The 27,021-nt window shown below is 38.2% G+C and overlaps 1 protein-coding gene across 1 annotated transcript in view; it reads right to left on the bottom strand.

Annotated features, from left to right (window-relative positions):
• Positions 1-27,021, bottom strand: part of fto (FTO alpha-ketoglutarate dependent dioxygenase) — a 412,244-nt gene that overhangs the window by 219,888 nt on the left and 165,335 nt on the right. The window contains exon 8 of the mRNA XM_060837726.1: positions 17,319-17,443. Coding sequence (XP_060693709.1) covers positions 17,319-17,443 — 125 coding nt within the window. The remainder of the gene's footprint in view (positions 1-17,318; positions 17,444-27,021) is intronic.

The raw sequence follows: 27,021 nt of genomic DNA, 5'->3' as shown, positions 1-27,021 counted from the left end.
CAATGATAATACATAATGCAACTCAGAAAACTCAACACGGCATATGAAATATTGAGCGCTGTAACACAGAGCTTCTATACCATTTCACATTATTTAATTATTTTACCACATAATATTGTATTATCCTAGATATGTTTCAATGTCTACCTTATTGTAAGAACAGCACAAAAGACCTTTTCATTGTTACAATGAAGTGTGTGCCTGTTTTTTTCAGGGGGGAGAGTTGCTGGGGTTGTAGCAGGGCTAGTATTGGTGGTGTAGAATTTGCTACCGAATCTTACAAGAAGGGATCCCCTCACATGACATAAGTGACTTCCAGTTGAATGTCTCAGCAAGTCAGTCCTTTAGGAATCTAACATGTATCTTCCATGTGTGAATGGATTAGCCTAGCTGAAGATGGGAAATAAACTACAAACATAAAATAGCAATCAAAATTTTCACAGGTAAGCAACACAAGCAGTAGTTCACTTATAATCAAGAGGTACTCTGAAGCTTCAAGTATTTATTGAATTTGCTGATTTGTGTAAATTGCAGCTTGAACTTGATTTCTTTTATAAAGTTAATGACAACAATGCAATAATGACCTTCAAAAATTATTGCTGAGCTGACCTGGCTACTCAAGTGCATTGGATTTGTATTCAAACTACAAGATACCTTAATATTCAAGGTGCTCATCAATTCTCATGTGAATGATAAACTATGTCAGGACAGATTAGAAAAAAAAAACTGAAAGGGCTATCAACACACTGACAGAAAAGAAAAGCAAAGAGTTGAAAAAATTATACATTAGTAGAACTAAATGACTGAAATTTAAAAGTGTGCATTTAGTAGCTTGAAGCAAATACTAATGAGTTTCATAGAAAGCATTAGTACAGCACACTTTCAATTAACTGACACATATAAGACCAGGTGCCTTGGTTGATCAAGAGGTCTATATAATCAATATAAAAACATATACAGGAAGTAGACACATCATTATTATACTTTATTTACAGCATAAATAACTTAAATAATAATGCAACTTTACCTTAAATAAAACTTACAGCTTCTCACTTGCATCTTCAACCAACTACATGGACATCGTGGAAATGGCAATAATAGAATAAACTTTGTGGCATTTGAGGTACATAATTTTCATCTGTTTATCAAGAGTGTCAGTTTATAAGATACCAGTTAAAACAAAGTTTGCTATATAGGACTTAAGAAGCAGAAAAAACATGCTGACACTTCCTGTGTTCCATTAAAGTAACATCTAATTCCTTCCTTCTGCCTACGATTCATAAACCTTTCTTAATTTCATCTGCATTTTTTTTCCATTGAGTCTCAAAGCATTTTTTTTATAATACTTAACTTCCCCAGATGCAGTATATATAATCTTTCACCTGCCAAACATCAACCTAGAAAGCCTCCCAGACCTACAAAAGGGGGCAATATTAACCAAATATTAAATGTAATAGTTAAACAAACATAATTATGAAGAGTACTGGTTTATGCTATTCATAAAGTTGTACAAGATCATAGAATTCAACTCTTCAAAAACTTAATAATTCCACAATATTCCTCAATTAAAGCAAAACCACATTTAGCGTTGTGGTACAAGACAACTCAGCCAATGCTTGTACAGAAAGATCGAACTTCAAGCCCACTGCCTAGAGTCCTCCAAAAATATTTTTATGAGTTAGAATCAGACGATACATTGGACGATACCAACTCATATGACTTAATATATAGGTAGGAAACATTAGAGAGATTAAAACCTGCCCTAATTCCTTGGTAACTAATAAACTAACCCCTCAATTTACCACTGATGCCCTCACATTGGCACCCAGCCATCTCCACGAGCCCTAGAACTCATGCACACTCAACCATCACTTCACTGACAACAGACACGTGGACACCCAAGGTCATCCCCCATCTTTCCACCAAGGGCTCCTTCCACCCTGTCCCCTCTGTAAACCCCCCCCCTCCCTCTCCACAACCCCCACCACCAATCCAACTCCACCCACCTCTACACTCCACTCAACCTATCAAGCTCTCACCCACGTACCTAACAGCTTAGATCTTACCTTCTGGCATTCTACATCTCCCACATCCCACTTTCTAAATAACCTGCCACCCTAACCTCTCAACCACCTGGCACCTTAACCCTCCAAATATCTCCAACCAAGCCCTTCTGCTCCCACACAATTGCAAACCTGTCTCCTCACTTAGACTCTTATCTTCTCTCAACAAAGTAACTTTAGGTCCTATGCACATGAATACAGCAGGTAAATAGTAAAGATGGGGTGCAGAATGGATAACCCTAAGCTTTGTTTTCTAGAATGCATAATAGCCACCTAGAATGCATTATCTTAACTTGGTTGTTAACAGAATTGTGGGTGCTTTGCAAGTGTTGTCCAGCTGCAAAGGCACATTTAAATTTAGACTCTAGTTTTGCAAATATGTCTGGTTGAGTACAGTCAATATTCTTACTTTTATGAATAGCCAAACTGCTGTGCTATTTGATGTGATACACCAGTGGTTGGAACATATAGCTTACATACCTGGCATCACACTATCATTGAAATTCATTTACCACAATACTCATTTTGTGCTTTTCAGAATGTCTTTTTGGCTTGATGATAGTATCCTGTTGTGGAAAAAAGTGCTCATGTTGCTCATGCATCGTGCAGTCATTGCCCTAGAAAAGAAGACGGTGAGCTGTCTTCTGGAACCACTGCAGTCTATTTGGTGCAAATTTGGTGCAGTGCTGTTAGGAAGAAAGTGCTAGGACTTTGATCCAGTGACATTACTAAATGGCAATTTAGTTTCTAGTTAAAATAGTGTGTAGCTTAGAGGGGAATTTGCAGGGTGGTGGCGCTCTCATGGTTGGTGCTCTCATTCTAAATATTACCTAATAAATGTAATAACAATGTTGACTACATCTTCCATCACTTTACTGATGACTGGGAGTAGACTGATCAAACAGTAATTGACCATTTTGGATGTGTCCTGCTTTTTGCATACAGAAGATACGTTGACAATATTTTACAATTAGGTCAATGTCAGCATTGTAGCTGTACTGTTATAAACCTTCTGGGAAAAAGTGAGGACTGCAGATGCTGGAGATCAGAGCTGAAAATGTGTTACTGGAAAAGCACAGCAGGTCAGGCAGCATCCAAGAAGCAGGAGAATCGACGTTTCGGGCATGAGCCTGAATAAGGGCTCATGCCCGAAACGTTGATTCTCCTGCTCCTTGGATGCTGCCTGACCTGCTGCGCTTTTCCAGCAACACATTTTCAGCGCTGTACTGTTATAGCTTGGCTACGGGCACAGCTAGCTGTAGAGGACAAGTCTTCAGCACTATTTTGAGATTACATTGGGACCCACAGCCTTTGTAGTATCTAGCACCCTCAGTCATTTCTTTATATCATGCAAAGTGAGTTGAATTGGACCAAGCCTACTGATATTCCCAAACAGAATTTTGCAGGATCAACAGCACTGGGAATTGTTGTTGTTTCTGGTGCCTAGGTTGATGCAAGGTTGTCCACCCATTTTTAAAAATTCTTGACTTTTCTGTAGGCCATTTCATAGGACAATGCTTTGGGCCTGGAGTCACACATTGGCCAGAGCAGGAAAAGATGGCAATTTTTCTTCCTCAGAAGAACTTAGTGAACCAGAACCAGTTTTTACAATGATTGACAGTAGCTTAATCATCACCATTACTTAAGGTAGCTTAAAATTTCTGAATTATTAATTAATTGAATGTTGTTAATTAAGCAATTGAATTGTAGTCATTAATTCAATTTAAATTTCTAATTGTTATCATGGAGGAAATAAAACCCATGTTCCCAGTGCTTTAGCTTGGGTCTCGGAGTTAAGAATCCAGTTAAGCACTACCACCTTCCTGATTTGATACGGTATGATAAACCAACAATGAATTTCAGTTAATAGTCAAGTGATATTGTTCACAAAAATCTGTGACGTAGACTTCCCTTTTTGATGTCTAGGCATCCTGAGATATTGTTAAGCGACCAATCACAGTGAAGTGTACTTTATGGGGAAGCAAAGAATCACTGACAACACATTTTGCCTTTCCCTTTAACTGCACATGTGATGTACCTTCATGTTGCTGCAGGGTTGGATTCACTCAGTTGGCTGGTTTGCAACTCAGAGGTGCATTGAACCTCAGGTTAAACCACCACTAGTCGTCTGTCTCTAGTGAGAGAGCAGCCCTATGGCCCACTAGGACTGTAGCAATTTGACCTTTACATGTTGCTGTCTGATAATAGTAAATTGATTTCAGTAGATTTTGAGAAACAGTTATGTTTGCTTGTAACCAATCAAATTGGTTTGACAGGGTTCATCTTGATCTTAATCAGCAAAAGGCAAAAGGTAGAAAGAAAATTCTCAGCAGGTTGTTGCAAAAACTGATTTGAAGACAGTACTTTCTGAAAAGAAACTGTAGGCTACGAAAGCCAATAGAAGAAAACATAAATAAATGGATGTTTTAAACCTTTTTTTTAACATGTATAATGTCCTGACTAAGTAGATAGGAAGATAGCTGCTACCTACAGAAAACTGCATGGCCTCAATTCCGAGTCTTTCCTGAGTATAGCTTAGATCACAAACATATTCCACAGAGGATTACTCATTGTAACATTTTGTGATGCAGTACACTGATACAATAGCACATCTCATTGCTACGCTGCCTTTGAGAAGTCCTAACATTTTTTCCATGGGAAAATACATTGAATATGAACTGAAACTCTCAGATTGTAAGAATATAGAAATAGATCTTTGGATACTTCAATAGGTCTGTTAAACAGATCCCAAGTTTTATGCAGAAATTGATGGGATAGTTTTATTTACATTTTTACAATATGCATTACATTTATAATGGATATAACAGATAGTTGTTTTATGGGAATTTTTCCTCTGATCTCTATTATCACTCTTTACACAGAGAGTAGTAAGGGTATGGAATGCTTTGCCTACAACAGTAGTAGATTTGCCAAGTTTAAGTGCATTTAAGTCGTCATTGGACAGGCATATGGACGTACATGGAATAGTGTAGATGGGATGGGCTTCAGATTAGCACGACAGGGCAGTGCAACATCGAGGGCCGAAGGGCCTGTATTGCGCTGTAATGTTCTATGTTCTATGACTCAGTATGAAATAATCAGTAAGCTGAAAACTTATAAAGCTAAAAGTATAAGAACAAGTGCGAGTGTATTTCTGTATCATGCTAGAAAAATTGCCAACACATAAAAACATTTTCTTTTCATTTTACCTTCCTGCCAGAGACATGCTGCAACTAGCTTCAGTATTTGGAAATATCTTAGTGAGATATCATAAAGGCAGCCAATTTAAGGCAGACAGAGACAGTTTAATTAAGTTCCTTGGTATAACTTTATCTAAAGCTTCAGGCATCAGGATCAAAACTAGTGCAAAAGTGCACTTGACACTGAATGGCAGCAGAAGAAGAGTATTGTCTTGACAGCAACTTCTCCCATTTACACTGGCATCAGGTTGGCTACAGGTGAATAGCAGCAATATAAGCATCACAGCAAGAGGGGTGAGGAACTGAGCAAAGTTCAGGGAACAATCATTTATCTTATATTGATTTCTAGAAACTTTGTCCCAGATAAATTACTAACCAAAATGACAATGCTCTAATTTCTGTCTGTAAGAAAAGAGGTACCACTGTCTTTGTTTTACTGTCGTGTTTCACTTTAGAAACATGTCACAGTTGGATTTTTCCAAACATGAAAATCTAAAAGCTTTATCAGTATGACTTAGAGCTGGTAAAGGTATCACCTACTTGCTTCGCTGCAGCATGATTTGAAGTCAAAGGGTCAGAACCAAGCACAATTGGACCATTTGGTTTTATCCCAGGTAACCTTCTTTCTCTCATAATTGAACCTGCTCAATTCACTCAGAGATTCTGTCAGTCATAGCTATTGTCTGTCATTACTGCAAAATGCTTCTTGTCACAAAACATTGACAGAACTGCTGCTGCCACAAGACTCTGAAGAACTCTGTGTACCCAGCATATAATGTTGCAGAAAATGAGCCTGAGTCCATTTCTCCAGGCACCATGTTCCAGTACAAAATTAATGATGTTCGAAGCTGTGGCCTAGCAGGTGAAAATGTGCTGCAACAATTATTCTAATGCAGGAATACCAGTGCACCAAATGTTGCTGTCAAGGAATGGTTTAATTACCCTGGCACCCATGCCACTTATAATCACCTGTCATTAGTAACAATGCTCGCATCTGTTTACACGTTCTGTCAGAAATGCCAGTCTGCCTCAGCCTAAAGAGGAGACAGATTTCTTAATGACAGAATGTGAAGTTAAAGGTCTCCTCATTGTTTCTGACCAGTACAGGATTGAATCGAAGCCAGAAGTTCTCTTTTCATCAGTGCTAATTATATAAATGATGAAATCCAAACTGGCCTCAGTTACTTACTATACTGTTTACAGTGTATAAGGTGCAATTGCTCAGAACAGAATAAAATAGGTATTTCAAAATTCTAAGTCATATACTTCCAATGGTTCAGTACAGCTGCTTTGGCTTTAGTCTTTGATAATAAGGTGCCATGTAAAGATCTATTATGCAAAGTAGAAGCTCTTGGTTTAGCAGGATAAATATTAGTATGCATAAAATTGGCTGACTAGCAGAAAATACAGAGTATGCAGAAATTGGATTGTCTGTTTGGCAGGATATAATGAATGGAATCCAACAGGGGTCTGTGCTGAGGCCTAAGCTTATCACAACTTCTATCCTTGACTTATATGAGGGGAAAGGAGGCGTGACAGATAGATTTGTAGATGACACAAAGATAGGCAGAAAAGGAGTTTCTGAAGAGGACATACGGAGATTGCAGACAGATTACAGTTAAGTTGAGAGAGTGGGTAAAAATCGGGCATATGATGTATAAAATAGAAAACGTGAAGTTGTTCACTTCTGTGGGAAGATTTAAAAAAAAGAGTATTACTTTAACCGAGAACTACAGCAGAATTTCAAGGTGCAGAAGGATCTAGATGTTTAGGTTTTCTAGTTCATGAGTCACATAAGTTACTATGCAGGTACAGCAAATAACTAAGAATACTAATGAAATGTTATCCTTTATTACAAGAGGAATTGAATATAAAACTAAGGATGTTTGCTCCATGTAGTCCAATGTAGATTTACTATCTTGTTTCCAGGCAGGGAGTCAGGGGGTTGCCTTATGAGGAAAGGTTGGATCAACCAGGCTTGTTTCTATTGGAGCTTAAAGTGCAAGGGTGACATGATGAAAGTATATACAATCCTGAATGATCTCAAGAAGCTGAAGCGGAAAGGATGTTTCCTCTTGTGGGTCAGCCTTTTAGGACAGAGATAAGAAGAATTTTTTTCTCTCTCAGACAGTTGTGCCTCAGAAGGATGATGTTACTGAATAAATTTAAAGCAGAGGCAAATAGATCTGTGTCAGGGAAGAGGATCAAAAGTTCTCTGGGTTGGTGGGACTGTGACACTCAAAACACACAGGCCAGAAACGATCTGATTTGGCTTCTGCTTTTAATTTGCATGTTTATAAAATATGCCCCACGTTCTAATTTACGAACATGTTGTTCATTGGGTTCCAATACTTAAGAGTTAAAACCTCCATTAATTGTATATATACTGGAACCATTAAAAAAGTGTTGCAACTCAATAAAAATTGTACTTACAAAAATAGTCGAGTGTAATGAACGCTCATTTTATGATATGCATTTAGTGAAGGTTTTTTTTAAGGTTTTGATATATATCCCACAAAGAAACAATGAGATGAATATCCAGCCAGTCAAACTGTTTTTAAGTCATGTTGTTTGATAAAGAATATTAGCCCGACCTGGATTAGGAGAACTTCCAGCACTTCTCCAACAGTTTCACTGGATCTTTAATGTCCACCTGATTCAACAAAACCATATCAGGATATAGCAAGATATTCAAAAAGCATCAACTCCAGCTACAAAAATGCCTTCAGCCTTGCACGTGAGTGCTTACACTTCAACATGAATGTGGAGCCCTAGCCTACAATGTTATAATCCAGCTGTGAGAATAATATCAAATCAGATAGTACAGGAAAATAGGTGACATATTATATTTGAAAAGTTATATTAACAATGGTCTGGGAACATGTAATCCTCTGAGTTACAATCGTTAAGTAGTGTTTGTGAACAGAGGAGGAAAATAAAAATAAAAATGCACCCTTTTTATAGCTTAGGTATTTTAAATAAGACTGAAGTACTCTTGCAACATTAGGGAGTTCTTTCTTTCAAATATTCTAGCGAACATGACTGCTTTTAAACTTCTTCAACTGCATACATGTATTATATTGTTTAAAAAAGTTTAAATCATTGCTCCAGTCAGATAGAAACACATGTATAACAGCACACTCCAGTTACAACTGTGCAGCAATGGGATGTTATTGAGATAATAATAGGAACATAATATAAGAACATAAGAAACAGGATCAGTAACAGGTCATTCAGTTTGAGTCCACTCCACTGTTCACTGAGTTCAGGGATGATCATCTACATCAACACCATTTTTTTGCACAATCTCTACAACCCTTGCTGTTTCTACTATGTACAAATTTATCGAACTCAGTACTGAATATAATCAACAAATGATTCTCTCGAGCCTTCTGGGACAAAGAATTGCAAAGGTTTGCCACACTGTGTGTAAAGAATATCCTCCTGATTTTAATCCTAAATGGCCAGCCCTTATTCTGAGACTGTGTTCTGTAATGTAAATGGAGGGTACAACTGCACATTTATTAGACAATAAATTAACTTGCTTAGCCCACCATGTTCAAAAAAAATTGAGAGAGGAAGGCTGCACAAATATTAAGACTCCTTTGAAATTATTTAACTCTAGTAAACCAGGCAACATCAATATTATTACATCAGGACAGACAATAAAAAGTGGGCTTCCAAATAGTTTAAGGAAAACAAAGTTTCACAAATCTCCAAACGCTGGAGTTTTGTTACACTGCAGCACTTCAGCATTAAAGTAGCACCTCACATTCTTTGTCTTTTCTAAAGGAAATGTACTTTTTCATTCTAGGTCTTTAGGATTGGTAAAGTGTCTACTTTAGTTCTGGCTTGCTTTTGTAGTGGTGGAATAGGGCATAGAGAGATAAGTAAGGAACAGGTACAGGTTGATGCGTTAATCTGCACCAGGTTCCCTATGCCAGATAGAACATTCTGGAGCACTTATTACATCTGAGAGTATAGACAATGATTCTTAAATTTTTCTTTCAATGCAGCAAAGTATGCATTTAAGAATGCACAGAGAGTGCTGCTTTTGATCCACGACATTCTATTTAGGAAAGTGGGTTTTTGCACACATTAATGTTGATCTTTGACTCAGTTAGATTGCTTTTTTTGATTAATTCATACATCAACATGAATTAAACATGTTTTGTGCTATAAACATTGCTTCTTTTTTCCAAGTTACTTTTCTTTATTGGTACCTTTGACTAAAACGTAGCTAATTGGGCAGGTTGGCATCATAATTTAGTGGCACTAGAACATAAGCAAAATTGATATGGTAGGATACATTCTCTCTTTAATCCTCAAATCATTTTGAGAGTTTCATTTTATGATTCTTTGCACATATTTTAAATCAGGTACACTGGAAATGTGGCCAATTGTTGCCTGTATTTTCCCAATTGTTACATGAAAGTATGAACTACAAATCTGTACATTTATAATATGTGTGATGTGATAGCAAAGTTCCTCATCAGCACACAGATTTGTAACATAATCCCCTTCAATTTCACTCGACAGTCTTCCCCAAGTAGCTGTCCACCTGGGAAATTCATTGCTCAAGTAAACATGCATCATTAGAAAATAAGAAATGCTGAACATAATAGAAGTCCATGCAGCTAGTCATGAACTGTCCCACTAACCTGAAAGTTCTTCCTACATATCAGATGTGCCTGCGAAGGTCTCTAATGTTTTGTCATTATGATCATCTCTGGTAAATGTATTTTCAACATTTGACATTTTCTGAGTAAACTAATTACTAAAAATGTTGGCTTTATCTTTAATTTTTACTAAATTTTTTTCCAAGTAAGTTGGTGGGCCTTAAACTGCATGAAAAATGATATCGTTCCAAATGCAGATATTTTGAGAAACTCAATCTTCCTTCCCCCCAGTCTCCCTAGAATATTTTCTATTGTGTAGCCAACTTTCATACCTTGGATTCATATAGTTGTTAACTGAAATAGAAGTATTCCACATGATACTTGTCAAATAATCTTCTGAAAAACTAAATAAACAGCATGCAGAAAATTACGGTATCCATTTTATTCATTTTGCCAGAGTCTTTCAGCTCTTATCCATATTGGTTGTTCCTTTCTTAAATTATATAGCTAGAAGAAAAAGAAGCCTAGAGTGAATCGTCCTCTATTCTTCATTCCTTGTTGTACATGGCTGATACATTTGTGTTCTAAATAATTTTAATCTTACATGTTTTTGCGTAACTGCATGCACTGCAGAAATTGACTGGTGCTTTATCAAGAGTTCTCTTTTCCGTTTTCTTCTTTTCATTCAATTTTCTTTCTTATTCATATTCTGTTGTACAAAGCACCAAACTTTGTCCACTGGGTTACATCCATTTTTAAACATATACATACTTTTTAACTTCAATATATATATTAGCTTTAAAAGTTAAGTTCTCCCTCAACTGGAGTATTTTCAGCAGTAAGCCCCAGATTCTTTTCCGCTTAGTGAGTTTTAACTTTGAAAAAAATCTAGCATTTCCATTCAAATCAATAGGTACATTGGAACAGTAATAGTAATGGTACCAACCCTTATTCTGGATTGTTTCAGAGGTGATGCTGTTACCTGTCTTACTATATTTTAATAACTATGGCTGCCTCCAATTACATTGTTAGCCATGCTCTTAATCCACTCCTGAGGCTCTACCACACCCCATCTGTACAATAATTTTATTTTTATCTGGGTCTTTATTGGTACCGATTGCTAAATCACATTTAATTACACAGTTAGTCATCCCTAGAAGTTCTATTTCTGTTCTATGCATGCCATCCTGATTTCATTTTAACTACTAGATTTAGATATAAGCATTCTAAGTGTGATTCTTAAAAGATTGGGATAACCCAATAATTAATTCTGATTATGTTGCCTCACTTCCATTAGGAATACCTGATAAAATATTTACCGACTTGTCTGAAATCATCCCAAACAATAATTTCCAGTGGTATGCTTTAGTGGTCACGTTATCACATATATCCTTCCAGTAGGGGTCTACGTTTCAGTTATAATTCCTGTTTGAGGCATAACTTACACCTCACTAAATCTCCCTCAATTCTGATAGAATTCAAGTGTAAAAAACACTCAACAGTGACTATTGTCAGAAAATTCCCAATGTCACCTATCACTATGAGGTCCACTTCTAGGGAAGGTTGTTCATCTTCTTCACTCCCTCACACAGAGGCACTGAAAGCAATTGCAGTATGCCTACTAACACTACCATGGTAACCTACTAATTCAGCACTGCAGGTCACAGGAAAGAGAAGTACAACTGGTGTTACATAGCCCCAGCATAGAGCAACGTAATAGTACTCAAAGTATGGGATGGAGGACACTAAAATGCCCAGGAAAATTCAAGCACAGACTCACAATAAGTTGAATGGAGGAAACCTCTGAGGATTTACTTCATTAATCACACACTAAATCTCTTCATGTTTACTGCTGATTTGTTGAGTAATGTGGGAAAGCACCAGCCTCTGATGGGAGAATCAACAAGAAAGTACATGGTGGTGAGGAGGGGTTGTGGGATGCAAGAGGTCAGACATGGAGAAGCGTGTGTCACCAAGCCAGGCAGGAGAGTGAGAGACAGAATGAGAGAGAGAGAGAGAGAGAGAGAGAAAGAAAGAGACAGACAGACAAACAGATAGATAGATAGTTTGTAGGAGACTGCAGCTGTTGGGTGGGGGAAAATGAACAGAGAAAGGAAGCTATTGCAGGGAAGAGAGGTGAATGCTGCACCAGGACAAGGGAGGCTACAGAGCTAGGGAATGGTGTCAGACCTCAGGAGTCAGAAGGAGAGAGGCAAGCCACAGGGCTTAGAGGAAGAGAGAAACAAAGGGAGGCTGCAAGGTATGGATGGAAGAGAAGGAGGGTTGACTGTAAATGGAGCATCAGAGAGAGGGGAACTGTCGGGATAAAGGGGAGAGGGAGAAGTGGATAGACTGAAGCTGGTGGGGGAAAGTGAGGACTGCAGATGCTGAAGATTAGAGTGGTGCTGGAAAAGCACAGCAGGTCAGGTACATTCAAGAAGCAGGAAAATTGACATTTTGGGCAGGAGCACTTCATCATAAAGTTGCTGGGTTCAGGGACAGGGAAGAGAGAGGCTGTCGAGATTGATGAAGATGAAGATCAAAAGAGGGAGAGTGTGGGGGGGACAGACAGAAAATGGATAGAGGGGGAGGCTGAGTGAGGCAGAAGATGGACAGAAGGCCTGCAGATGTCATGCGCAGAAGAGAGTGCGAGATGGAGGCTACAAAGGGGCAGTGAAGAATGGTACAACAAGGTGCAAGAAGGAGTGAGGAAGAGGTCGGAGTGGATAGAAGAAGGCTGCAAGGGAGGGTGGAGTAGATGATACCTGCAAAGAGAGATACGAGAGAGAAAGTGCAATGGGTAGAGAGAGAGGAGGTTGCATAGGTGAAGAGTGAGAGGAAGACTGCAAGGGTGGGAGAAAGAAGAATTTAAAGAGAGTAGGAGATTGAAACATAGACTTCAGGGAATGGAAAGGCTGCAAAAAAGAGAAAGATGGAGCGCAGTTTCAACATGCAAGGAAAGGTAAGCTAGAAAAGATAGCGAACTGTTTTATATCTGTTAACAAAGGAATACACATGCTGAGGAAAAATGGAAGTTATGGAGATAACGTGTTCCTTGCAAATTTATGTGGAATGTCTAACTCAAGGCTGCACGTGTTCAAGTGCAGCGTTATGAGGCAGAAATGAGCTTGATTTTGAGCTTTAAAGGTCAGAAATAATTTAAAATAATCAATCTCAATTAGAGTCATAGAGATGTACAGCATGGAAACAGACCCTTTGGTCCAAACCGTCCATGCCGATCAGATATCCCAACCCAATCTAGTCTCACCTACCAACACCCGGAGCGTATCCCTCCAAACCCTTCCTATTCAGATACCCATCCAAATGACTTTTAAATGTTGCAATTGTACCAAACTCCACCACTTCCTTTGGCAGGTCATTCCATACATGTACCACCCTCTGTGTGAAAGGTTGCCCCGCAGGTCTCTTTTATATCTTTCCTCACTCACCCTAAACCTATGCTCCCCAACCCCAGGGAAAAGACTTGCCTACTTACCTTATCCATGCCCCTCAATTTTGTAAACCTCTATAAGGGGGTGCCATTAGACATATTAGCAGTAGTGTTCAAATTAATCATATGTTGGAGTTTTTAAACACAACCAGAATGTCATAACCCCTTTACTAGAAAGAACGTGCATGCAAATAATGGGCAAAGAGAGGGCAGAATCAAGCTCTACTTGTGGTGCTTCCTCACATCCGAATAACCCATTAACAGTCAGAATCTGAGCTTGCAGGTAAGGTTTATGCAGGAATGCATTTAACACTATCAGTTTAATCTCTGTTTTGCAACATTACTCAATTGGCAATGTAAATCTGAAATCAAACACCAATTTCTCTCAGGAATAAAATGTCGTTAAGTTTACCTGGAAACTGTGTTTTCAGATTGTTTCAGTTTGACAACGTATGGAATATGAATCTTGCACTGCATCAAACCTGGTTTGCAAGATGTTTAGGGGATTTATAGGATAAATGGCAATTTGAACACTGACAATATTCCAACATTCAGAGAGTAAAGGTTTTTGTGTAGTTATTCTAAACATTTAAAGTTCCGACTACTGAAATATTTCTGTGCATGTGTGTCCTGGGATTCACACATTCTTCCCTAAAGAGGTCTGTAACAAACAGGTAATGTAAAGAGAGGCTGCCTTGCTAGAACACAAACTGTTAAAGCACCCAAATGTACCATGCCTGTAAAATCACTACTCAGTTAGAGAACAAAAAACAACTGAAAGTAAAATTTTTAAAAATGTATGGATGATTATAAATCAAGAGAAGAGCATCTCCGCACAAAAAATAGTTGGCATTATTGTACTGTCAAGATTTAAAACAGGATCCTTTATCTGTTTGACTTGGAGAAGTTGGGGGTGAGGAAACATAATGCTGTATAACAAGTTGTGTACCTCAACCTCAGTAATACCAGTCCTCGTCATGACAGGAGTGAGAAGAAGGTCTTCGTACCTGCCTACCTAAAGAAGGTTCCTGTTAAATAACGAACATAGACAGCTCTGGGACCATACACCTGCACAGCCTGCCTTTTACTGCTTGAAAGGAGAGGCCACAGGGGATAGGCAGAAGGTGCTTGTCTGACAGGGCCAGGACAGGCTTCCTCTGTGGTGACAGCCTGGGCCCAGCCTCCTAGGCCTGACCCACCATAATTCCTTCACAATGCAGTGGCAATGCAGCTGACAGTAGCAGCTGCGCCTCCTAAGCGAGATGGATGGAATTTTCATAACTATTTCCCCAAGTTACATTTCACCTTCAAGATAATTTATGAGCTGCTCGGGAGCCTTGAAGAGACAATATGCTTGCCATAAAATTAACTGTAACAGTCTTGTAGGTTATAATTAACAATGGGAGGGTAGCACCAACTGGCTGAAACACATGGCATAATTGATGATGAAACTGGGAAATTAAGGAAGCTAACACCATCATTACAGCACACGTCACTCTAGTAAAGCTTGAACCTTCCGAGTGTTAATTATAGCCCCCCCAACCTCCGCACCCTGATGTGGGGACGAGCCTCTGAGCTGGGAGGAGACATTTTATTGGCAAGGCTACCTTGCACCTGGACTGACGTACATTGTATATATTGCCTGGAAGAGAAATATGAGTCTAACCAACACGATCTCCTGAACATCTGTCGACAAGCCCGCCGTTACTTCCAAATACCTGTATGTGGCTCCTTAGGTGCTTTGTAAGCCAGCTAGACTTGTCCATTCAGGGTTTAGAGCCTCACTCTGCCTTTCAGTGAGCCAATAGCAATTTAACTTAATGAAAAATCTCATTAGTAATGAACGAGGAACAACTGTTCTTTTTCTAAGCTGCTTTCATTAGGCTTCTCTGCACAATTAATTTTAGCAAAGCAGACAGAAGCTCTTTTCACCTCTACGTTAACACTCCTAATTCTTTACTATAAAGTCCCAGCTTTCTGAATCCCAGGCCTTCATCATTTTCTGTTGCCTGCCGATTTCTCCAAATTTTTGCTTTCTCCAGTGCATTCTAAAATAATCTCACAGCTTAGTTCTAAAACATCCATTGCAATGTCGTTCACAAAAATAACACCCATCACAGTGAATGATGTAAAAAAAAGCATCCTATTTATCCTTGAAAAGAGAAAGCATAGGTTTCAAAAAGGGAGAGGAATTGAGAGGAAAATGTTCTGGAAGGATCAAACAATAACTGGTGGCTGTTAAAATGTAGCATTTAATCAAACAGAGTTTCTATTGTTTCTAAGAGAGCTCACAGCTATTCAGTACAGCCCCGATTTGTTTCAAAACTAACAGACGAAAATGACACAGGTGAAGGACGGAGATAGGGAAGAATGAAGGGTCACACCAAACAAAAGAGCCTCAGTATAACTTAAAATGCACTCGGGTCACAGGGCTTCGTGGGCAGCTGAACATCAAGCACAACTAAAAGTCCAACATCTTCATTTAGAGCTAAGTTTCATTCTCAGCATTTCAAGGCTGTGCTCCCAGTTTGAGCATGGTCTGCCTTCCAACAATCAATCTCCTCCTATTCATCACAATGTGAACCTCCCTCTCTCATTCATCATATATTCATCCCCTACTAGACTGGCCCCTTTTCCTTGCACTTTTGCTTCTTGATCTATACTTTTGATTCATTATGGGTCAGTAGATCTACATCCACCATGCCTTTTTTTCTGAATCTGTCCTCCCCTAAAAAGGCAGCCTAGAAGCCAGATGGGCAACTTTACAGTCCATTTATCAAGTCCAATGCATCCTGCCTCAATAAGCATTCAGCATGTTTATTGCGTTAATGTGGTAAAGCCTCAGTGTAATCTGTAAATAATTTTCATTACTGTATTCTGACCTTACCAGTCTACAGCAGTTCGGACACAAAAACAGACAGACAAATGTGTTCTAAAATCTCACAGCTGGCAGTTTTAATGTTTGCTTGCCATCCATAACACCTCTCATTTTATTGACCATGTAATGACCTTTTCTCAGAAAAGGTCAAGAATGTTCACTTCAAATGGCCTGAGCACCTCTTGAACAGCAATAACAGATTGCCCATCAGAAGCTATGTTCTGGCAAACAAACTGCGGTCTTTACCCCATATGATGTAGTCACTTCAATACATTCAGGAAACTGGAAGTTGAGGGTTACCCTTATCAAATCCAGCTGATTCCCTTCACCAGTGAAAGTAAATTAGCGAAATACAACTGCCTGTTTTTCTTTAGAAAAACACAAATGCTTCTTATTTCCTCCTTTGGCACATAGCCTTCCACATAATGACAATATATACCATGGCATGATCTCTGTTGCAGCTGCATGTAAGAATGTTTTATTGCTTTCAACATTGGGCAGTTGACAGTATTGTTAGTGGTTAGTTCAAATGACAGAGGTTGTCTCAGCATCATAACTATCAGTCAACCTAAAGTTTCAATGAGGTGTACTTAGGTGTATGGTAACAATCTCTTGGTGCTACTCTCATGCATCACATGTTCAAGATGGGTCACTGGGTAAGGAAAACATCAATCAAAAAGAGGTCATAGGTATATCATCCTCAAGGCAAACTTTCCAGCAAAGTATCAAGACAATTAGTAAAGCCACACTTCAGACATTTTTCTTCAGCATTAGCTTTAAAACCTATATTCTGCCTGCTACTGCTAAGCCTTCATATGCACTTCAGCATTTTATTAATGATTATTCTTCATTTCTTCAGCAATGGCTCCCCCCTTTGATTGAAATGTCCAATGTAAATAAGGGTCAGCAACATCTGTAGCTAGTTTCTTTAATCCCTGCAGCAAAATCCCCTCCCACAAAACAAAGTCAATAAAATTGTCGACTTATTTTAACATTTATTGTCTTTATTGATTATTTTCATTCAGAAGTTGTTGCTGTAGTTAAAATATACACTACCAGGATCAGTGGTTACTATAAATATCTGATGACTCTAAACAGATGCCTTACCTTGCCATCCAGCTCTTTCTCAGTTCCTGGCGCTCCTCAAGAAATGGTAAAAGACAGCGTACAACTTGGTGTTTTCTTTCTAAAGGCCATTCTGCCTTATTGATTTCAGACAGCAAAATCTTCGTCTAAAAAAAATTAAAAAGAGCTGGCAATAAAACTAAAAATTAATAAAATTGTCCACTGGCAAATAAAGCCAGGAACAAAAAAAAATCAATATCATCTTTATTACTCTCCTCTACTACAGACAGATCAATAAAGCAAATGAAGTTAATGATGATCAAAATGGATAATATATTTATTTCCAGTAAATCAATTTAGATGGTGCACTTGGGGTGAACCTTTTCATTTTTAAATACATGGCTGCAAGTTGGCCAACACAGCAAAGTTAAGGGTCAAAAGGTTCAGGTAATTTGGAAACCCTGAACAAAGATGTTATCAGAACAGATAGATACAGAAAAACAAAACCATTCTTTACATCTCAATTGCACATCTCACCTAAAACAACGGAATCAACAATTACTATTGGTGCTTGCTGTTTTAAGCCACACCAACAATTTTCTCTCGAAGATTGTCTGTCTTTTTCTTTATTAGTTTAATGAAGGTTAATGATAGATAATTGTCTGGAGGCCCCTCGTTCATCTGTTGCTGAATGAAGCTTTCACATTTAAAACTTGCATTGCTCTGACTGCAGCTGACAGTATGTTTGAGGCTACAGGTCAGGAGAACAAACAAACAGTTTGGGCAGACTGATTGCCGGTCTTATCTCATCCTTCTGTTAGCAGAAGACTTGAACAACACAAATGTTTACAGGCTGATGAAAATTTCTTTCCTCTATTTCCTGAAATCACCAAACAAGCATCAGGATGACCTCTTCAGTTCCAAATACCACAGACATAAGTGAACACTGGCCTACAGGAAGAATAGGTGGAGGTATGCAGTTTGTCCAAAATGTAATCTCACTGTGAAAAATTCAGTTGCGCAGTGCAATGCTCCCTCCAGTTTGTACAACCACATAATATCTTGAAAGACCCACATTTGCCACTCGCAAGTCAATCCCTTGAAATGAATGTATGCCCGCAGTTCTGCTAGAAAATCTAAAAGCGCACATTGGCAGAGTGTCTATATTTTCCATGAGTGTCACTACAAATCCAAAATGGTACCTGTTGATTGCATACTTAGCAGCATTTTGATCAGGTTATTAATGTCAGCACAGGCACACTGTGTGCCAGGAATAGCAGATCATAATGTCAGTCTATGTGTGTAACAATGATTAGGCAACAGTGGTGCCATTTTTGGTCTGGATGGTCCAGCTATCACCTTATTTCATTGTCATGAGTTGAATATATGAAGAAGGGGGAAGGACATTGATTCCTCCTCACCAACCCATCTACCAATGCTTTTTAATGACAAACTATTTTCCAGTTAGTTGTTGATTGCTTTCTACCAGCTCCAGTTGAGTGAGAAGTAGTATTTGGAGATTTATACTGCACTTTGAATTGAAATACAGAGGAAGTAGTGTGATACAAGGTGAAGGTTATAATTCAAGGAATCTACTCATATTATTTCCTGTCAGTCATGGGTGCATTAGTCACTATTCCCACTGGCCTCTATGTAGAGAGAATAAATCAGAGCTAACAGAGAGAAGCACAAATTGATAAAGAAGGCAGGATCACCAAAAGGAAAAAAAGTCTTCAGTTATCTGCCCAGAATATTCAGGGAGCAATTTTTCTATCTCATCTTCAGCAAAGAACAGTACATTAGATGCTAAAGTAAAACAAAAATAAAAGGGGGTTCATTGGGCTTAAAATGTTATTTCTTTTCTCTTCACAGATGTTATCAGACCTGCTGGGTTTCTCCAGCAATTTCTGTTTTTGTTAGTGCATTAGATGTGTCCACTTCACTAAGGGGATGTTCACAGAACTTTGCCTCACAGCAGGGTGAGGATGGAATCATCAACAGCTGTGCAAGTGAAAATTCCCATAAATTGGCTCCTTCCAGGCTGGAATAAGATTTATTTGCAATACCACTAAGGACAGCAGTATTTAATAGAGCATAGGAAAAGGCCGTTTAGCCCATCAAGACTGTGCTGACACATGATGTTCCAAACTAAAAATGTTTTGCCTCTACACAGTCGGTATCGCTCTATTCCCTGTCTATTCATATAACTATGAAGATGCCTCTTAAATGTTGCTAATGTATCCGTCTCTACCACCTCCTCTGGCAGCACATTCCAGGCACTTACCACACCCTCTGTAAAAGACTTGCTTCTCAAGTCTTTCTTTAATCATATCTCTTTTTACCTTAAATCTATGCCTCCAATTGATTGATGTTTCTACCCTGGAGAGGAAACTCTACTACACTTATTTGAATGGTAAAAGTTGCAGCATTCTGTTGTGCAGAGGGACCTGGGTGTCCTTGTGCATGAATCACAGAAGGTTGGTCTGCAGATGCAACAGATAATTAAGAAGGCAAATGGAATTTTATTCTTCATTGCTAAAAGGATTGAGTTTTAAGCAGGCAGGTTATGTTGCAGCTTTATAGCGTGCTAGTGAGGCCACACCTTACTTGAGACAGGATGTACTGGCACGAGAGGGGTTGCAGAGGAGGTTCACTATGTTGATTCCACTATTGAGAGGGCTGACTTACAAGGACAGATTGAGTAGTCCGGAATTATATTCATTGGAATTTAGAAGAATGAGGATAGAAATGGAGAGGACGTTTCCACTGGTCGGTAAAACTGGGACTAAAGGGCATAGCTTCGAAGTTACAGGGAGCAAATTTAGGACCAAATTGAGAAAGAGCTTCTTCACCCAGAGGGTTGTGAATCTGTGGAATTCCCTGCCCAGTGAAATAGTTGAGGCTTCAACATTGAATGTTTTTAAAGCTAAGATAGAATTTTTTTTGAACAGTAAATAAATCAAGGCATGTGGTGAGAGGGCGGGTAGGTGGAGTTGAGGCCACAAAAGGATCAGCCATGATCATATTGAATGGCGGAGTGGGCTCAAAGGACCAGATGGCATACTCCTGCTCCTCATTCTTATGTTGCTACTGAATGCGAGGTTTCAGTCCTGATGGGTAAATTGTTGACAGATTAGTTGTGGCTGTGTTGAGCAAAGACATTTTTAATTCATGAGATAGGTTATTTGAAGATGTAATACATATTTGGCTACTTAGTGAAGGCATTGAATTTATTTCAAGACTGCATCAAGGTCCTCAGGACAAGACTCCTGGTATTGATTTCAATAGCTATCAATTTCCACTGCCTTTTGATTTATATGTGGGTGTTTATCGGAGGATATGGGGTGGGAGGGAAGGGGGTGTCTGCTGGGTCCTTGCATCATATTTGACCCTCCTTCACCAAGGTCTCCAGTGCAACATCAGTAAACCTCGGCACTGTCTCTCTGTCTTATTGCATCATTTTTCAGTTTCTTTCTTATTCAAACTCACTACTACAAACAGTTCTTATATCTACTTTCTTTTAAAGAAGTATGAGTCAACTTTAAACAGTGCAGACAATTTTTAAAGTGGTGCTAACCTCTTATGAATTTACCACCCTTCCTCAAACATGTAGCCACTCAAAAGCTTCTGTTATACTGGCTGCATGTTACAAACATTTACATGAACAGGCAGCATGGACATTTTGCTACTGGATAATGGATGCAGGTTAATCACATTTGATGCACTTTTTTGGCCTTTTTTATTTAAGTCAATTCTAAAGAAAGGGCAAAAGAGTAAGAAAATATGGCTTGGGACAATACAACAACCCCAATTTTACAAACAGAAGATTCATGGAGGTCTTGAGGAGACAAGTTTGAGTAGAGAAGGCTGGGTAGACCTGACAGAGTGGTACAAAGTTATGATGGGCATAGGTAGTATAGGTAAGGAATAAAACTCTTCCCTTAGTACAGGGGTCAATAACCAGGGAACACCATTTCAAGGTAAGGAACAAAAGATTTACAGGAGATTTGAGAATTTCTTTTTACCCAGGAAGTTGTAGGTATTTGAAATTCACTGGCTTAAAACTGAGGTAGAGGTGGGAAATCTCAAGGCATTTAAGAAGAACTTAATGAACAATTGAAATGCTATGGCATATAAGCCGACAGGCCAAGTGCCTGAAAAATGGGATTAGAATAGATAGAGGCTTGATGACTGGTGCAGACACCATAGGCTGAAGGCCTTTTTCCATGTTGTAAAACCATGACTCTAAATTACATTTTCTGTTTGGATCAAAATGCTGCCTAAGATTGTTTTACATTTTATTTGTTATCAACCAACATATTTTTACTACAGTAAACATTCAACAAAAAAGTGGAAATTATTAATACTTTTCTAGATTTTCTCCTCTTCTTTTCTGTAGACAAGGGACAACAGTCAAGAGATGTTGGTGGCACAAAAGTCCTGGAGCCAGTAGCTTAGAAGTCTTAAAGCCAGCTTATCATTAAGACTTGGTTCCAATGATAGTGTAATGAAAAGTTCATTGTTATGACATAGCTTAGAGGCAATGTTGACAGGTTATGGCTTAAATATTAACCACTTAGGTAATGTGCTTTGTTTACAACTGGACACCATGAGAAAAAAAGAATTTCAAGCTGCACTCAGTAATTTGTCTGCTTTTGACATGAGGAGAAAATAATGCTTCTTTCAGGAAGAAAAACTACACTAGGAAGAGTTTGTTACAAAGGCCAGTTCCTTAGGCTTTAGAGTCATCAGTGCATTGTTCCAATGTTGTGTGCCTACAAGCCCTGTATCTCAACTGGCACAGTTACAGCTCAACACTGACACCAATGCATTTGGGATTATTCTCTGATTCTGTAATGTGATTAATTGCCAAAGACATGAGTGACCATATGGAACACAGGAAACATCAAATAATTCATACTTCTGTATATCATTTGGTCCCTAACATTTGGATATACAAGTCGAGTGTTTTGTTCTCATCTGGCTATTTGGGTTTGGTATGTGTTTAGTGAAACGATCGGCATGCATAGCTGTTTGGCTTTCTGAAACATCTTCAATATTTCATGCAAAATGCAGAATTACTACTGATGAAGTAATTCCTTTTTTTAAGTCAGGAAATGGGATTTGATGTCTGGTGTGTTCACTGCTGCAGAAATTATCTGACTGGTCTGTCACATACGAAGCAACATTTTTTCTGTTCTTCTCCATATTTCTCAGCTTCCCACATTATTAAATATAAGGTATTTATAAAAAGGAGTTTATGTTATTCAACAAACTACTGTTGTTACTCTGGTGTCTCTACTGGGAATGTATTAGACGTATAAAGCTATAGGGAAACAGCAGTGACAATATTATAAATTTTTAAGAGTTGAAATAGTTATTATTCTTTTGTTTTAGGCTGTTTTGCAGCTAACTTGGTATTATCACTGAGTCTCAGCTATCAGATGGGTTGATTAAAGTATCTTGCTTCTTTGCTCACTAACTTCACTTTGAATATAAAATATTTAATAAATTAAATGTAAATTGTTATTCCCAAAACAGAAGTATTTTCTGATTTGTCTCCTAGTATATTTGATTACACTTCTACTCTAAAGTTTAAAGGTATGCCCCATTTCTCCATTTTAACTTCAGTGCCTAGAAGCACTCCATTTTTCTCCCTTCCTCACTTCATTAGGAGATCTTGAATTTCTGAACATTTGACCAAGTTGCATTGGTCCTCTGTAAAAGGATCTAATGTTGGTGTAAATCTAGTTCTAGTCTTTCATCCAGTCACTTCTTTATTTCTAATAATGCAGAAGCAGTATCCTCAGATACATGCTGGCTGTTACCAGTGTCAAGGGAAGCTGCTACTCCTTTTGGCAGCAGCTGTTAAGACCCTACAGTGGTTTACTTTAACTTTGGGTTAGAGAGCAACTGACCTCTCTTCAAAAGAGTTCAGCGTCTGTTAAATGTACCCATCTGATTTCATGAATGTTGGATAAAGATTGGACCCCTTTCAAGTAAGACCAGCAAATTAAGTTAGCGACCCTTGTGTAATCTATCGAGGATCATAGAGGGATTGGATTCTTGCCAAGTGTTGGCAGTTTTTATTTAATGCTTTGAAAAGGAAGGAGTAATTCCTTCTTTTTAGCAGTTAACTTCACTTTTGCTCAAGCCAATTTTTCTCTTCCATAAAACAATTGATTCCTTACACCAACAGTAAGTATATAATCCCTGTATCGGCTGAGGTCACCATGAAGTTCCCACCTTCCAGTGTCATTCCTTTCTGAGGCTTGGCGACCTTCAGGTTAAAGCCACCATCAGTCATTTCTCTCTAAAATAGAGCCGCCTATGATCCTTTGGGAATATGATAACTTTCGATTCAATAACTTTTTCAAGGGTGTTAGCCACTCCCTCTGCTTGCTTACACAAATAGACATTACTCACATGAACAAATTGACAGTGCACATCAACAAGATGTACACTCACTGGGTAGCACTTTGAATACCACCCCATCTTAGGAGAATTATCAGCATGGACTCAAGATTATATCTGGGACTCTTGTGGTCTGTTTGACTTAGATATTCACTGAATAAACTGATACACCCTTAAGTTTATTTGAACAACGGTATTGGTTCAAATCTTAATATAATTTTCAACAACTTTAACTTTAAAGTAGGTTAGTTTATCAGCACTCTTTCAAGAGAATGATCAACTCCATTCTGCGAATCACATTTTATCAGTGTGGGTTAAGGGAGACATTGATGAAAAATCTAAAATATTTCAGTGTTTAGCCAGATTAATTTGATAATGATACTTCCAATTAATTTATTTTTAAAGTAGGCATGAATAGATGCAAGTCATAAACAACCAAGGATATTGCAAAATGGATATTACTTTAAAAGGAATGATTGAAAATGTTTCCTACTTAGAGGCAAAGTTTCAATTTTCATTTGTCATATTATATTTAATTCTGTTAAATCCTAAGTAATACATTCAGATGTGGTTTGTTAGAGTTTATACGACATTTTGAACAATTCTTCATCATTTGGTTGTCAAAGCTTATGCACTTTCACACAAACTTGCTAACTTTTCAGCTCACAGGAATGTAGACAACAGTCTTGCGTACAATGTGGAAGTCTGAAGTGGCGTGGAGAAGCAGGGGTACAGTCCTAAACTCTTATTTTTAATGAGCTTGAAAATTTTGTTTCAGCGTTTTTGCACTGAGCAAACTTAACTCTGTTTTTACATTGTTATGAGCAGATATTTTATTCCTCAGGTTCATTAATATGGTGTGGTTATTTCAATGATTCAACCAATTACAAAAAAGACAGCTTTAAGAATGACCTAGAAACAATAGAATCAGTCTAAAATTATTCAATTTTTCTGCGTTAACTCAACTCTTCAATTTTAAAAATTGTACCTTATGATGCCAGGATTGCTTGCCCACTCGGGTTCTTAAACTTACAAAAGTGGCTTGGCACCCTCAAAAGCACGGGTGATTTACCTCGGAACAGGCTACATCTTTTGCATGACATCAATTATATCAGGACAGAAGTAGGATTTCCATACATGACAGATTATAAGAAGTGTAAAACATTAGCAAAAAAAAAGTGCTCTTGAAGAGAAATGAAAGAAATTACACTTGCAAAAGGAACCAGCTGACTGTCTAGTCCGAACAAGTGAATATGCTTCAAACCATTGTGAATGCAGGAGCAGAGACTATCCTTTGTATTCTTTTCCTTAGTGTGTCCTTAACCCAACAGTTGCCTGCACTGCTGAACATATGTTTTTGCAGAAGTACTGAGGCAGAAAGGAAGTCTTTGTTGTATTTCAGTCTTTTGTATTTAATTCTCTTCTCTTTTTGTCAGATCCAAACACAAGTTACAGCAAGCACTTATGGTCTTTAATGAATGCTGAAGAAGTCCGTCTGCTACATGCTTCAATAATGATTCAGAACTACAGGACAGAATCAAGCTACAAAAGCACACAAGCAAATGCATTTCATTGTGATGGAGGGTACATTCCACAAGTACATTGCTGAAACCGAATGTCACTTAAAAAGGAAAGTAGTTTGTTGGCAAAGACAACTATGCCACTACTATTATTTTAATGACTTTTAATATATATAGTCCTATAATAATATTTAGCATATGTTTATTAAGTGCAAAGAGCGAGTAAAATAATAATCAAACTTTTTTTCAATAACTGAAACACGAATAGCCAGAGGAACGGGGTTAGAGATCATTCAAAAGATTGCAAATAAGTGCAAAAGAGAGAGAGAATTTCTAATGGGATATGCAGGGGTCAGTGCAAGCACCAAAGGTCAAAGGGGCAAAACTCCCCCAAAAATACTCACTGTTAAATGAATAAACCAGTTTGTGGTTGGATGCACAAAGCTAAAGCTAAACAACTGTGCTATGGAGACACAAATAATGTGCTTCCATTGTGACACTTCGACAATAAGTTATTTAGCTTAGAGGGCTCTTGCATCTTCTCCACATACAACTCCTGTAGACATTAGCAAAAACAAAAGGAAGCAATTTAACTTGTAACCATGTAGTATGACTGTAGATGTGACCTCAAAGAATGGTCCATTTGTGGCAGTTCACAAAAGAATTACAAATGCAACTTAAGATCTAAACAACACAAACTAGGAAAATATGTAGTAGCAACAATAGAAATGTCAAATATTAGATAAACTGGAGGCAAAAAAATACTTGTCATGCAAAACCAACACAAATTTTATATTTCCAAAATCATACAATTTTCTCCACAAATAACATACAGAACCAGGTTTTACGAGGCCTGTTAAAAACAATCCATGATACATGTAATACAGTTGGCTTGAGTTTCAGCTCCACCTGCCCTTTCAGTGGAAGTTAATAAGAAAAAAGAAAAAGGGGAGAGGAAAAGAACTGTAACACACCTCATTAAGAGAGATCTGGTAAGGTTTGTGAATATTTACAGCTTTGTAGACTTGAAATGATCATTCTGGGATGATCCCAGAAGCATGTATTTATTATAGTACTTGCAGCAATGTAGAGACTGCTGATACCATGAGTACTCCAGTATGATGTCGGACTATCAAACACTGGAGGTCTGTGCCTGGGTTAGGGTGCTATCATCATTCCTACTTCCTATGGACTAATGGGCTATTCAATAGTTTCTCTTGAGGAATTATGATGTCTTAGCAATCATATACAGATTACATTAACTGGGGTTTACTAAAAAAAATACAAGCAAGAGATGTAGAAGACATGCGTGTCTCCATCAGGAAACTGTGCCAGACTCCAACTGATTCTCCACCCAGAGGGTTGTGTGACATACTCAGACTGGGTGAAGATCAGCATTGTCAAACATTAACTATTTAAGAAGCTTAAAGAACACTTACAAGATATCTGGTGCAAGCTGTTGAAAACGTTGAAGTGCTTGGAGGAAGATCAAATGAAATAAAACTGAGTGAAACTCTATGACATGGAAGTGATGTCTGTCAACATAGAACACCACAGCACAGGAACAGGCCCTTTGGCCCACCGTGTCTGTGCTGACCATGATGCCAGTCTAAACTAATTCACCAGCCTGCACATGATCCATATCCTCCTATTCCCTGCCTGTTTATGTGTCTATCTAAATGCCCCTTAAATGTTGCTATCATATCTGCTTCTACTACCACCAATGGCAGTACATTCCAGGCATTGAATACCCTCTGCATAAAATACTCACCTTGCACATTTCTTTAAACTTTCTCCCTCTCACTTTAAAC

The sequence above is a fragment of the Hemiscyllium ocellatum genome, chromosome 17 (genome assembly GCF_020745735.1).
Source record: "Hemiscyllium ocellatum isolate sHemOce1 chromosome 17, sHemOce1.pat.X.cur, whole genome shotgun sequence".
Classification (NCBI taxonomy): domain Eukaryota; kingdom Metazoa; phylum Chordata; class Chondrichthyes; order Orectolobiformes; family Hemiscylliidae; genus Hemiscyllium; species Hemiscyllium ocellatum.
The sequence above is the reverse complement of the archived record's forward strand: the minus strand, read 5'-3'. Positions and strand labels throughout refer to the sequence as shown.